The 15,960-nt window shown below is 36.9% G+C and overlaps 1 protein-coding gene across 1 annotated transcript in view; it reads right to left on the bottom strand.

Moving 5' to 3' along the window:
• Nucleotides 1-1,012: 1,012 nt before the first annotated feature.
• The window catches only part of LOC107722366 (centrosomal protein of 89 kDa-like), a 72,488-nt gene continuing 57,540 nt past the window's right edge, over nucleotides 1,013-15,960 (bottom strand). Inside the window, exon 19 of the mRNA XM_016530695.1 lies at nucleotides 1,013-1,317. Coding sequence (XP_016386181.1) covers nucleotides 1,014-1,317 — 304 coding nt within the window. The 3' untranslated portion in view covers nucleotide 1,013. The remainder of the gene's footprint in view (nucleotides 1,318-15,960) is intronic.

The following is a 15,960-nucleotide window of genomic DNA, read 5'->3' as shown; positions in this document are numbered from 1 at the left end:
CAAAAATGTTTTAAATTCAGGAAATTTAGATAAAGTCAACATGAAGCAGAAATATATGTGACATATATAAACTTTAATATATATATATAAACATATATAAAGTATTTTTTTCAAAAACATTAATTGAAAGAATAAATGATGGCCACAGATAAATCATTTATATTAAAAACATTTTGGCCTATATCTTGATGTGTGCAGATCTTCATTTCTTGACCTGTTTATGGATATACGCACCTGAAGGCATTTATTGTTTTTTTTCTGTATGTTTTGGCTGTATGCTTTTTCTTCTTAATCATAATAAACTGCAATATTCTATAAAATAAAAAAATACAAATAAAACCTTATATCCTTGCCATCTTTGCTGATGAGGCAGTATATGCATAATCAAATGCAGTTACTGTTTCCTCAAGACAAATGCACTTTTTTAGTAATTTGGAATAGCAAAGAAAATTGAGCTCACTGCAGGTCATAAGCAGAAAAACAAACAAAACTCAATGTAATTGTTTATGCCAACATATTTTTGCCCAGAATTTTTAGAATTCTGCACTCGTACAAAAATACACAAACAGGATGCTAATTATATCATCCCATATTTTGTCCTTATTAAAGAAAATTAAAAGGGATATCCTTAGTGCAATCTTTTGTGCAAGACCTTCATCCCAGAGAGAATGAGAGAGATTTCTGTTGCTCTGTCATTCATCATGTGGCTTGTGTAATAGAATTTCATATGCTATTGTGTGTATCTACTGCTGGAAGTGCTCTGTCACAAATGCTTTCTGAAATGCTGTACCATTCTCCATCTGCAGGATAACCATTATTAGTAATCGAGAATGTTATATGGTTAGACACCGTTTTACACATATATGCTGAAAAAGCATCAAAGCACATTTGTCATAGTTAAGTTACATAACTATGTACATAAATACATTATCATAGTTACATAAAAACATTAAGCATTCAGGTAAATGAATTCATGAACTCAAAACACTTGTTAAGGAGGATATGGAAATATATCAGGAGTCCCGTCCACTCTTGTCACTTTCATCAGAAGACGGATTCTGGTGCTGGTCGGAGTTGGAGTCAAACATGTGACTGCGCTGTAAAGGCTGTGGCAGACAGCACTGTCTGGAGGTGAAGGGAGGGGGCAGCGAGCAGGACAAATGATCCTCTACACGAGGGATCCTGGCAGGAGTCTGGCCGGAAGTGCTGCGTAGGGCTGGAGCCACGGTGGCTGGACTCCCTAACACCACCTCTCTCAAGCGCTGACTCTCTCTGGTCGCTGCCTCCCAAACCACCTCCAATTCACCTTCTACCTCTCTGAGAAACACAAAGATAGAGAGAGAGGGGCTTGTTTTAATGCAGTATGGGTAGGCTTTCCTGATTCAAACATGAGCTCTCATATCATCGCACTCTACAAAAAGGGAGAATGCCTGTTTCACACACACACAAGCATTCAGAACACACATGAGCACACACATTTCTGTGACCTTCAGTCATTTTGTACCCTCCAGTCAATACCGGTGGATTCGCACACTAGGCTTTTGAGGGCTCAGCTGTGCAATAATAACAGGTTTTAACTGGAAATGTGCTAAGGCACAAACTTGAACAGAGTGAGAGAGAACGATAGAGATGAGATGACCGAGCGGATGTCGTAATCATAGATCAATTAGCCGGACCATCTGTTGATGCACATCCTTGCTTCCACATACACACACACACGGTTTATGACAACTGTCTATCTCTCTTTATCTCCCACTGTGTGGAAAGTGGCGAGTCATCTCTGCAAGTGTCCTTTACACTCCAGGTTTCGGGTCTGTGTTATCACAGGGATAGACCCAAAAATGAAAATACTGTCATCATTTACTCACCCTCAAGTCGTTCCGAATCTGTATGAGTTTGTTTCTTCTGTATTTTTTCCATAGTATGGTAGTAAATGGCTTCCGTCAACGGTTTAGTTACCAACATTCTTCAAAATATCTTCTTTTGTGCTCAACAGAAGAAAGATAAAGGTTTGGAACAACTTGATGACGACAGAATTTTCATTTTTGGGTGAACTACCTCTTTAAGATAGGTTTTTAATCTGCCATCTTGTCCTCTGCCTGCATCAATAAACGTCATCTCTGAGAGACTCAAGCAGTGTCAAACAGACTAAGTCAAACTCATCTCCCATGGTTTAGACACCACGCACCTCAGAAACATATCTATATTTATGTGTATATATTTGATCTGAAACCATCAAATAACCGTTTTGTTAAAATTGCAGAAATGACTTGTGGTACTGTACTTTCTTTAATATATTTTTAATTAATATTAATTTAAGAATGCGTTGGCAATGACAAGTTTTTGCAACGTGGCTTATTGTTTCCCAAGAAAAGTGTGTTTGACATTACAGCTTTATTAAATGTTTTTGTCATTTTGAAAAAATAAATAAATAAATAAATAAGAATGAATAAATAAAAATGCAATAAATATTTTAACAATTTAAAAAGTAAAAAAAAAAAGTAAACTTTCTATTTATCGAAGAATCACAGTTTCCAAACAAAAAGTATTAAGCAGCACAAATGCTTTTACCATTAATAATAATAAGAAATGTTTCTTGAGCACTAAATCAGCATATCAGAATGATTTCTGAATAATCGTGAGACACTGAAGACTGAAGTAAAGGCTGCTAAAAAAATCAGTTTTGTCATCAGACAAATAAAATACATTTGAAAATATATTAAAATTGAAAATAGTTATTATAAATTGTAATAATATTTCACAATATTACTGTAATCAAATGAATGCAGCCTTGGTGAGAATAAAATACTTTAAACTTTAAAATACAGTAGTGAATTCTGAATATATAAAAAAGATGCTATTGTTGAGACAGGAATTATAAATAACAACAATAATAATAACAACATCTTCTAAATCTAAACAGCACATCCCTCTCTTCTCTCATTACTCATTAGGGGTGGGCGATACTGCAAATTTTGGTATCGATCCGATACCAAGTAAATACAGGGCCAGTATCGCCAATACTGATACCGATACGATACTTTTTCCTTTTAAAAACATACATTTAAATCACCAATTACACTTTGAAAATTAACAATAATAACTAATGTTGATATGACTAAAATATTACATTCACCTTAAAGCTACATGGACATTATTTGCCTTTCTAAAAGGAGCCCAGAATATGAAAGCGATGTGCAGTTTCATATTAAGCAATTTCCTCCCATAGAAAAGAGTTATAAAGAAAAAACTTAACGTGGCTTAATACCTTAAGACAGTAATATTAAAAGACAAAACTCAGTATACACCTTATTAATGTTGCAAACTAGATATACAAGTATGCAGATGAGCCCCAAATACGAAAGCAACGCTTAAAGTTTTCACATTATGGATTTTCCTCTCATAGAAAACCCTTATAAAGAAAAGTTTACCGTAAGTGGCTTATTGGATGAAGACAGTGATATGAAAAGGCCAAATTCGGTATACAGTTTATAAAAATATATACTAAATATATACTATGTATGTACTGTAAAGGTAAGCAGATGAACCCAGAATATGAATGCAACACGCTGAATTTAATTTCCTCTCATTGATAACCATTATAAAATAACATATGATATGGCGTAATGGAGGAAGACAGTGTTATAAAAAGGCCAAATTCGGTATACAGTCTTTTAATAAAATATAATATGTATAGGCAAGCAGCTGAGCCCAGAATATATACGCAAACATGCTAAATTACGTTAAGCGTTTTACTCCCATAGAAAACCATTATAATGAAAACATCTAAAGTGGCATAATGCATATACGCCCACAGATGTCTACTCTTTGTTGAATGTATTAAACAATGTATTAAGAGTAGAGGAGAGAAACTTAACCTAAAGTATCGATCTCATCAGGCTAGTATCGATCCGATACCAATACCGTTGGAATCAATACTATGGATATTAGGATCTGCCCACCCCTATTACTCATACTCATTACACAAAAGAACTGACAGCCTAATCAAACAGCCAATAGCTTTACTCTCACCACCGCTCAGTTTCTGAACCTTCAAGCTTAAATCTACATTTCTGAATCAAACTTAAAAATGTTTATTTAAAAAAAAAAAATCCGTATTTCAGTCACAACAGCTTGAGACAGCAGATTTGTCCCAATACTGAATATTATACATCATTTTGTCATTGATGTGTTGCCTGAGGCTGCTCTTTTTACATCCTGACAAACAGTCAGGAAAATATGGCTATGTGCATTTTCATCTGGTTTTCAGGCAGTCTTGAATGCCTAATGAGATTCTCACCTCGGGACTCTTTTATTTCTCCTTGTAGGTGCCCTTTTCCTCTTTCCTTCCTCCTCTCTATTCATCACTTACTGTGCATTCTCAGCAAAAGCCAAATAAGGCCTTATCTATGCACACAGATAGCCTGCCCCTGTCACCTTAGAGATTTATAACAGAGAGAGAGAAACAGAGAGAGAGAGAGAGATTGCTGTCAGTGGGTGGGTCAGCTGATCAATAGTGTCATTCAGGGGAACAGACAGCAGGAGAGAGGACAGAAGTGAGGGACAAATAAACCCACAGTCTGACAGATCAGAAGAGGAGACATGTCTGACACACTAATATCACATCTGAATGCGTAAGCCCACATGGATTTAGTAGACTTTTGTGCATTTCTGTGATAAAAATGAAGCTGAGAGAGCTGAAAGCATAATCAAAGTACGTGAAAAACTATGATGGTTGCATAGATTCTGATCTGTGCATATAAATAATCTAGACAGGAAAAAATATTTGCAGAAAAACAAGTTTATAGGTTAATGGCTTTTTTTATGCGCTAATATCGTCCTTTTAAAATACATGAAGGCAGAAAATAGTAATTATTCAGATAATGCCTTATACTGCAGGCCCTTCTCTCACCATCTAATCGATTGCTAGTGCTTGCTTTCGCTCTCATTCTCATGACCCAGTTGCCAAAAGAGAGAGGGAAGAGGACCAGAGAGACGGGTGCGAGTGGGTGTGAAGGAAAGAAGTGACACGGCTGAGTGGTGAACGTCAGGAGATGAAAGATGAGAGAGACCAGTATTGACCCGGCTGGTTTTAGCATCAAAGTCTTCTACAAGAGATTTTCTGAACCTTCAAGCTTAAATCTACATTTCTGAATCAAACTTAAAAATGTTTATTTAAAAAAAAAAAATCCGTATTTCAGTCACAACAGCTTGAGACAGCAGATTTGTCCCAATACTGAATATTATACATCATTTTGTCATTGATGTGTTGCCTGAGGCTGCTCTTTTTACATCCTGACAAACAGTCAGGAAAATATGGCTATGTGCATTTTCATCTGGTTTTCAGGCAGTCTTGAATGCCTAATGAGATTCTCACCTCGGGACTCTTTTATTTCTCCTTGTAGGTGCCCTTTTCCTCTTTCCTTCCTCCTCTCTATTCATCACTTACTGTGCAGTCTCAGCAAAAGCCAAATAAGGCCTTATCTATGCACACAGATAGCCTGCCCCTGTCACCTTAGAGATTTATAACAGAGAGAGAGAAACAGACAGAGAGAGAGAGATTGCTGTCAGTGGGTGGGTCAGCTGATCAATAGTGTCATTCAGGGGAACAGACGGCAGGAGAGAGGACAGAAGTGAGGGACAAATAAACCCACAGTCTGACAGATCAGAAGAGGAGACATGTCTGACACACTAATATCACATCTGAATGCGTAAGCCCACATGGATTTAGTAGACTTTTGTGCATTTCTGTGATAAAAATGAAGCTGAGAGAGCTGAAAGCATAATCAAAGTACGTGAAAAACTATGATGGTTGCATAGATTCTGATCTGTGCATATAAATAATCTAGACAGGAAAAAATATTTGCAGAAAAACAAGTTTATAGGTTAATGGCTTTTTTTATGCGCTAATATCGTCCTTTTAAAATACATGAAGGCAGAAAATAGTAATTATTCAGATAATGCCTTATACTGCAGGCCCTTCTCTCACCATCTAATCGATTGCTAGTGCTTGCTTTCGCTCTCATTCTCATGACCCAGTTGCCAAAAGAGAGAGGGAAGAGGACCAGAGAGACGGGTGCGAGTGGGTGTGAAGGAAAGAAGTGACACGGCTGAGTGGTGAACGTCAGGAGATGAAAGATGAGAGAGACCAGTATTGACCCGGCTGGTTTTAGCATCAAAGTCTTCTACAAGAGATTAAAAAAGAAATGAGAGAGACACACAGAGAGATGGGAGAGTACTTTGTGAATGCTGCACTGGGAAGCAGGTTTATAGAAGCAGTAGTAATTTGAGTAATGAGGTTGTGGTACATTCTGCTGTGTCACTGTGTGTAAAAGCCACTTTGGATGACGCCATACAAGTCATCTACGTCACATCAACCAAGCTGTAATTTACTGGTGAATGGCTAATGTCAGAGATAAGAAATCTTGACTTCATGCTTGGTTTCTTCCATTATCTAGCGGTTAAGGTCCTAGGTTTGTAACCACATGATCTACTCTATGGTTGTTGAGAAAGCACCAATGGGAGTCCTGGCTCAGATGGTACCTTAGGCGAGATGAGGCATGATCTAAGTTTTGTTAGTTTACTCATAGTTTGTTTCTGTTAAACTTACTTTAGGGAAGTGGGTTTAAATCATGACCTAAAAAAAATTAAGTTAAACAGCCAGTGATCAACAAGCATTTTTTGCTCTAGTCTACAGAGCAGTTACTCCTCTCAGGCAGCATACAACACAACAATGTACAATAATAACACCGTAAAATGTCATTCATTAAAAACTTAAAAATAATGTTTTTTGGGCCCACTTTCTATTAGATGACTAACTACTATGTGAAGGGGATGGGATCGGGAAAGGTCCGTGAGCCGGGACACGAACTCGGGACGCCCAAAGCGCAACTGCACTATATGTCGGCGCACTGCCCACAAAGCTATTGGTGCTATGTATTTTTGTCCAAAAATATTTTTTATTTGTCCAAACAAATAAATAATTGTTAGGTTACAATGCACATATTGTGTACATGTTGTATTACAAAATACCTTTGGTGTTATTGAGGTGGGTATGGGTAGGTTTAAGGGTGGCTTTAGGCTGTACATGTAACAACAGAAACTAATTGTAGATGCAATTACATACATGTATTTCTCAGTAACATAAGTGCATTGTAAAAATAATTTATAGTTAAAGACACTTTATATAAAGTAGGTCCAATTTTTCTTTCTGAACACATTCTATCAATTCAATTATATTTGACAAGTTGCAGACTGTATGGTGGAGGGCACAGAGAGTACCTATATTAATTATAGTTTTATTATTGATTCTAATATTTAATCAAAAATCATTAATACAACATTTAAGTATTAATGTTACATTATTAATTCCTATGTGTATCTGAAACATCTGTGACTGTATCATGGCACTGAACTCACAAGATATCTATGGATATGGAAATATTACAGCACAATTAAGAGTTAATCTATTAACATCGCATGGCCTTGCTAATGTACAATAGCAAAAGAATCAGTATAATTCGCAGTATACTCTAAATTTTACAGTCTCATCTGTTCATTTTGCTTCTGTACAGTACAAAGTTAAATTAGGAGCACAAATGGCCACTCAGCACCATTAATTCAATACACACACACACACACACACACACACACACACAAATTCGTCTCATGAACACAGACACACGTGCACACACACATACAGCAATCCTAATGTAATTCATTAGTGGTGTGTAATGGATTACAGACTTAATGAAGGATGATTCAGCCATACCACTGGTGTGGATCAACATATGGCCAACACATGCACACACATGAACACAAATCTATGCTCACATGCGTGAGTGTGTAAGAGAATGACAAAGACTGAATCTTACTGTGGGACTATAGGCCTAGTTGTCATAATCTGTATGTGGTAGACACGATTAGCAATGTCATCATATTATGTAATACTGAGACAAGTATCTTCTACTCCAGGTGTGTGGAAATCAAATCAATGCTTCATGTATTGCATGATCAGCTCACACAGAAAGGCTGATAGGCAAATTCATGTTTTAACATGTCAAGACCCATCTGTACCCAGAGACCAAAGCATCATTAAGTGTGGTAGGGTCAAGGTGACAGAGTGAGATCATGAGGGCTACAGGTCTTAAATTGCATAAAAGTATCTCATTACTTGTAAGCCGGTGAGTTTTTTGAACAAAGAAAGAAAAGCTGTAAATACACATGAACACTAATCCTAAAAAGAGAGATCAATGTGAGCATATGCTCATGCATTTGTGTATTTTCAGCTGTCAGTTCTGCTAAAATCACTCACATCATTCTGACCTACAAAATACAAAAAACTTTTCAGACCCCTTCATTTTTTTAAACACTAACATGACAAGAGAGATAAACACACAAACATTTCTCCTTTATACTCTGTAAGGTAAATACACCTCTCTGCTTTTCCAGATTCACACACATTCTCCCTCTTTCAATCGATGCCACATAGCTGATAAAACCACAAAACTGTAATTCATCAAACTATCCTTTTCTGCAAAAAAGGTTTGCACAAACTAGAATGGCAGGCCATTTTGCAGGCAGTAATTTGTAAATCTGACATTTCTCCATTGTTCCTCAGGCAGCCTTGTCAGTCGACTCAACAGAGTGATCCAAAACACAGCCATGTTCACCTCAAGCTGAGCACTTTAGTCATGAGAGAGTCTATCCCCTGCACTTAACAGTACCAAAAAAATGAAAAGAGAGACATTTTAATGCAGAAAAACAGACAGGAGGAGGTTTAATGGTGAGAGAAGACAGGACATTAAAATGAGGATATTTTAGAATTGACAGAGGCCTCACCTTGGTTCACCTCTGACCTTCTGCCACACATAGCTGTCACTCAACACTGCTGGGATGAGGAGGAATCAATTACAATAAATGACACTGCTGACACATCACGTGCCCATAATAATACAAGCGAGAAGACCATATAATTTGACAAGGCGGGCATGTGTAATTTAGATATGTCCATTAATCTTTCTTTTCTTTCCTCTTTTCATTCTCTCTCTCTCCCTTCTGTTCTCACTCTCACAGCCAGGTGACATTTCAGTATATAACCAAGCTTTTTATCTCTCTTTCTCACACATATATCTCAAAGCACACACACTAATCTCTATATGATTGGAAGCTAATGTTTCAGCGGCCTGCAGAAGCAATATGAGCAGCAAAGATTAGCCAGATTAGATCTCTCCGGATCCACATGTAGCCTGACTGAGGGCCACCTTTGGTCCACACTTTAAACTTTTGCTCTCTCACTCACCCCCACACAACACTGCAAACCACCCCACAGTTTGAGTGAAATCCTCAAGAAATAAAGAGACAGTTCACCTGAAAAAACAAAACATTCTGTCATTGTTTATTGTCAGTCCAAACCTCAGTGGCTTTCTTTCTTTTGCTCAACACAAAAGATGATATTTAAAAAAAAAAAATGTTTTACGAAAAATGACACGAACAGTTGAGCCTTCAAATTTAAAAGGTTTAGGGTCAATAAGATTTAGTTTGAAAAAAATTTAATACTTTGATTCAGCAAGAATATGTTAAATTGATCAAAGTATAATGTTACAATAAATGCTGTTTGTTTACTATTTCTATTCATCAAAGAATCCTAAAAAAGAAATCATGGTTTCCATAAAAATGTTAAGCAGCACAACTGTTTTCAAAATTAATAATAATAATGTTTCTTAAGCTGCAAATCACCATATTAAAATGATTTCTTAAAGATTATGTGACACTGAAGTCTGGAGTAAAATTCAGCTTTGCCATCACAGGAATTAAAAACTTTTAAAAATATATTTAGAATAACTATTTTGTAATAATATTTTAAAATTTTCTGTTTTTATTGTGTTTTTCATCAATAAATCCAGGTCTAGATATTTTTCAGGATGTTATTGAGAATAATCGTCAAAATCCAAAAGTCCTTTTCTCAACAATTGATTCATTCTTGAATCCAAGATTGGAGGTGCCCGGAGATATTCCTATGGGTTTATGTGAAAGTCTTTAAATTTTTTTGTTGGGCGTATATCAGACATCCGAAAGAATATACAACAGTGTTCATATATGCCTATGGATATACCTGTAACTCATGCTGTGTTGACCCACTGTACATGTAACTCATGCTGTGTTGTCTGATTTTGAGCCCATTTCTTTATCCATGCTTTTAGACATTGTACTCAAGCTTAAGTCGACATTTTCTCCTCAAGATATTGTTCCAACAAAGCTACTAAAGCAAGTTATTGAGTTGATTGGTCCATTTGTATTATCAATAATTAATAAGAGTTTACTTTCTGGAATTGTTCCAACTTATTCCAACTGTAAACATGCCATAGTGCAGCCTTAATTGAAGAAATCAAACCTGGATAAGAGTGTGTTGTGCAATTATAGACCAATTTCAAAGCTTCCTTTTTTAGCAAAGATTTTGGAGAAAACTGATTTTAATCAACTTGAGTCCTTCCTTACTGATAATGCTATCGGTGAAGTCTTTCAATTGGGATTTAAAAAACATCATAGTACAGAATCTGCATTATTGATTGTTTTTAACAACATTTTTATGGCAACTGACTCAGGTGATATAACTCTACTTTTGCTTTTAGATCTTACAGCGGAGTTTGATACAATCAACCATCAGATTTTGATCTCACGGCTAGAAACTTGTGTAGGAATTCGAGGTAATGCCTTGAACTGGATTAAGTCTTATTTTCAAGACCGAAGTTTCTCTGTTCAGATGGGTGAAGGTATGTCGACCTCAGCGCCTTTATCTTGTGGTATTCCACAAGGTTCTATTTTAGCACCAGTCTTTTTTTCACTGTATATGCTCCCGTTAGGTCAGATCTTGAGTAAATATGGGGTGTCATTTCACTGTTACGCAGACGATACCCAGTTGTATCTACCTCTGAAGCCAACTGCCTCTATCGCTGTAGAAAGGTTAGTGGAATGTCTTGGTGAGATTAAGGTATGGATGTCTGATAATTTGCTATGTTTAAATGAATCAAAAACCAAATAGATTTTATTCTGCCCTTCTGAGTCTGTTGATACATCCAAAATTGAGTTGGGTATACTATCCCCTTTTCGGACACATCAAGTAAAAAACTTAAGTATAGTTTGTGATAGTGCACTGAAATTTGATAAACAAATAAATTAAGTTGTCAAATTTAGTTTTTTTTCAATTGAAATTAATCTCTAAAATTAAGCCTTTTTTATCTCGGAAAGACCTGGAAAAGGTTATCCATGCTTTTATTTTCTCAAGATTAGACTACTGTAACTCACTGTACTATATACAACAGTGTTCATATATGCCTATAGATATACATGTAACTCATGCTGTGTTGTCTGATTTTGAGCCCATTTCTTTATCCATGCTTTTAGACATTGTACTCAAGCTTAAGTCGACATTTTCTCCTCAAGATATTGTTCCAACAAAGCTACTAAAGCAAGTTATTGAGTTGATTGGTCCATTTGTATTATCAATAATTAATAAGAGTTTACTTTCTGGAATTGTTCCAACTTATTCCAACTGTAAACATGCCATAGTGCAGCCTTAATTGAAGAAATCAAACCTGGATAAGAGTGTGTTGTGCAATTATAGACCAATTTCAAAGCTTCCTTTTTTAGCAAAGATTTTGGAGAAAACTGATTTTAATCAACTTGAGTCCTTCCTTACTGATAATGCTATCGGTGAAGTCTTTCAATTGGGATTTAAAAAACATCATAGTACAGAATCTGCATTATTGATTGTTTTTAACAACATTTTTATGGCAACTGACTCAGGTGATATAACTCTACTTTTGCTTTTAGATCTTACAGCGGAGTTTGATACAATCAACCATCAGATTTTGATCTCACGGCTAGAAACTTGTGTAGGAATTCGAGGTAATGCCTTGAACTGGATTAAGTCTTATTTTCAAGACCGAAGTTTCTCTGTTCAGATGGGTGAAGGTATGTCGACCTCAGCGCCTTTATCTTGTGGTATTCCACAAGGTTCTATTTTAGCACCAGTCTTTTTTTCACTGTATATGCTCCCGTTAGGTCAGATCTTGAGTAAATATGGGGTGTCATTTCACTGTTACGCAGACGATACCCAGTTGTATCTACCTCTGAAGCCAACTGCCTCTATCGCTGTAGAAAGGTTAGTGGAATGTCTTGGTGAGATTAAGGTATGGATGTCTGATAATTTGCTATGTTTACATGAATCAAAAACCAAATAGATTTTATTCGGCCCTTCTGAGTCTGTTGATACATCCAAAATTGAGTTGGGTATACTATCCCCTTTTCGGACACATCAAGTAAAAAACTTAAGTATAGTTTGTGATAGTGCACTGAAATTTGATAAACAAATAAATTAAGTTGTCAAATTTAGTTTTTTTTCAATTGAAATTAATCTCTAAAATTAAGCCTTTTTTATCTCGGAAAGACCTGGAAAAGGTTATCCATGCTTTTATTTTCTCAAGATTAGACTACTGTAACTCACTGTACTATGGTGTTCAATATAAAAGTTTGGGCAGACTACAGCTGGTCCAAAATGCGGCCGCAAGACTTTTGACAGGTACTCGGAAAAATAAGCATATCACTCCTGTATTAAGAGAACTACACTGGCTGCCGGTTTCTTATAGGACTGATTTTAAGATATTATTATTTATTTTTAAAGCCTATATGCTCCCGTTAGGTCAGATCTTGAGTAAATATGGTGTGTCATTTCACTGTTACGCAGACGATACCCAGTTGTATCTACCTCTGAAGCCAACTGCCTCTATCGCTGTAGAAAGGTTAGTGGAATGTCTTGGTGAGATTAAGGTATGGATGTCTGATAATTTGCTATGTTTAAATGAATCAAAAACCAAATAGATTTTATTCTGCCCTTCTGAGTCTGTTGATACATCCAAAATTGAGTTGGGTATACTATCCCCTTTTCGGACACATCAAGTAAAAAACTTAAGTATAGTTTGTGATAGTGCACTGAAATTTGATAAACAAATAAATTAAGTTGTCAAATTTAGTTTTTTTTCAATTGAAATTAATCTCTAAAATTAAGCCTTTTTTATCTCGGAAAGACCTGGAAAAGGTTATCCATGCTTTTATTTTCTCAAGATTAGACTACTGTAACTCACTGTACTATGGTGTTCAATATAAAAGTTTGGGCAGACTACAGCTGGTCCAAAATGCGGCCGCAAGACTTTTGACAGGTACTCGGAAAAATAAGCATATCACTCCTGTATTAAGAGAACTACACTGGCTGCCGGTTTCTTATAGGACTGATTTTAAGATATTATTATTTATTTTTAAAGCCTTACATGGTACAGCTCCATCGTATATAGCTGATCTGATCTAGGTGAAGAAATCAAAGAGAATGTTACGTTCTGAGTCACTGAATCTCTTAGTGGTCCCGCGGACGTACCGGAAAACGAGAGGAGACCGCTCCTTTGCGGCTGCTGCTCCTAGGCTGTGGAATGGTTTACCTCATTATATCCGGCAGTGCCCCACTCTTAGAGAGTTTAAGCGACATTTAAAATCATCTTTTTTTTACTGTGGCGTTTGAGCATACATGAGTGTTAGAGAGTTAGTGGTGAAACTGGTTTTTACCAATTGCCCCATTGGAGGTTTTATTTGTGTTTGTGTGTTGTTATGATATAGAACTTGAAAGTGATTTTATTTTTATTCTGCATTGTCTCATGTACAGCACTGTGGTCAACATTTGTTGTATTAATATGTGCTCTATAAATAAAGTGAACATTGAACAATAAATATAGCCGTGGGGCTATAAAAAAACTTTCCCGATCTCAAACGCTTGAAAGGTTGTTTATATTCCTTTGTGCTTTTTGTGTCTTATTTTGTTTGTTTGTTTTTTCTCCATTTTAATAGGCACTGAGGAAACTCATGAACATGGCATATAAATGTTTTAATAAATCTGCCAATTGTTTGTATTGAAGAGGGTCCAGGTGATTATGTGTTTATCAATCATTCACAAATGAAGGAAAAAAACACAGGAAATAAGAGAATAATTACAGAGTTAAGTGACTGTTCATTACACCGTTGAACATCACAGTGTTTAAATATGTTCATTCATTCAACACACAGGGTTACAAATAATCACAGCACTACACCAGAAAACATTTCACCACAAACTCTCATACACACACTCACATGAAGACACAGAGGAAAACAGAGAAACAGTGAGTGACAGCAGCATCATGAGTTGCAGTGATGGCCATACTCCACCATCTATAGATAAGATTGTGACGAGTGGGGCGGGACCGAGAGCCGTGGGAACGAAGCGAGGCCAGTGGAGCAAGTGATAATGCACGACACCTGCGCCACTCACCGGTCTCGAGTCCCACGGAGGAGCTCCGGAAGGATAAAAGGAGGAGTGACGACAGTGCAAGACGAGAGAGGACCAGGCCTGGATTTATGTTGTTTTGGTTTTGTTTGTGTGCGGCAGTCGTCCGTGTGGGGTTGTCACGCTATTTTAAGTTTTGTGTTTATTTTATTATTAAAATTATATTTGAATGTTCGCCGGTTCCCGCCTCCTTTTTCCCGATCCACGAACTGTGTTACAAAGATCATTTGGTGAATCACCATGGGTTTTTCAGTCAAATAATGCCACATCTCTTCCTGAACAATAGCTCCTCCAGTCATTGAGTTTGGTGTCAAAATGAAATGTCAAAAACATTCAAAAAAACAAGTGGCTGAAGCAGATGGTTGAACAGCTGCATAGTAAGAGAATGCATAGTGAATATCAACAAAATCGTTGTCATTTCCTTTCATATACTTCACAAGTAATCTCAAACACACACACACACACACCACATAAAAACAAACTCTTCTGAAGGAGAAGCATTTTACTGACTTATCAAAGCTGACATTTAAAAACCTCACACTCAGGCTTGGGTAGGGAACTGACTTCAAAATGAGCTTTGATGTAGTGTTGAGAGAGTGAGTGAGAGTGAGAGACTGTAATCGTTTACTGGGTGAGCGAGTATACTGCAAGAAGTGGAGCTGAGTTGGACATGGCTCAAATTCTGAACAAGAATAGTGTGTGTCATAGTTTGTGAGGATGAAGTGAGCAGTTCAGACAGCAGAGCAGATCTGAGTCCATCAGTGTGTGTCTGTCCTTAGCTGGACAGTGGACACTCTATCCTGTCTTGACTGTCTGACTTGTCTCTGTCTTGTCTAGTACTGTGAGTGCTGTATGCAGTTATGTGTTACACATACAATATTAACATACAATACATTCTTTGTTATTAGTGTTTTACACACACACACACACACACACACACACACACACACGTGCACACAACTTGTGTGACATATGACTTATAACACAATAATAAGCACACCAGCTCTACTCTGCCATACACATTGCCATAACAACCTTGAAAAGGCTATTGGCTCTCGTCAGCCTTGAGGAAGTGGTTATAATTTTAAAAGTGGAAAGGACGTTTTTCAAGACCGTGTAAGGAATTGTAAAACCCATCTTTCCTTTTAAAGGGGTCATATGATGCAATTTCAAGTTTTCCTTTCTCTTTGGAGTGTTACAAGCTGTTCGTGAATAGATAAGCTCCCTAAAGTTGCAAAGCCTCGTTTAAACACACCCCCACATGTCTACGTCACTGTGTGGGAAGATTTGCATAACACCGCCCAAATTTTCACGGAAAGAAAGAAGGCGTAACTTTGATTCTCGCTGAAGTATTGTTGCCGCCATGTCGTGGAGAAGCTGTGTTTCGATGTGAAAGCGAAACTACTTTGTTTGGTCTTCCAAAAGAGGACACGACTAGAAATCAGTGGTTAAGTTGTATTTACAACACTGTTCCAGAACAGTTAAACCCAAATATTTAGATGTGTGCAACGCATTTTACGGAGGACGAGGACTGTTTCCTGGGAGAGTAGCCTACAATGCCGGTGTTCCGGTGAATTCAGTTCCCCTGTTTC

Source organism: Sinocyclocheilus rhinocerous, unplaced genomic scaffold (genome assembly GCF_001515625.1).
Source record: "Sinocyclocheilus rhinocerous isolate Xijiao unplaced genomic scaffold, SAMN03320098_v1.1 scaffold1115, whole genome shotgun sequence".
In the NCBI taxonomy this organism is placed as follows: Eukaryota; Metazoa; Chordata; class Actinopteri; order Cypriniformes; family Cyprinidae; genus Sinocyclocheilus; species Sinocyclocheilus rhinocerous.
The sequence above is the reverse complement of the archived record's forward strand: the minus strand, read 5'-3'. Positions and strand labels throughout refer to the sequence as shown.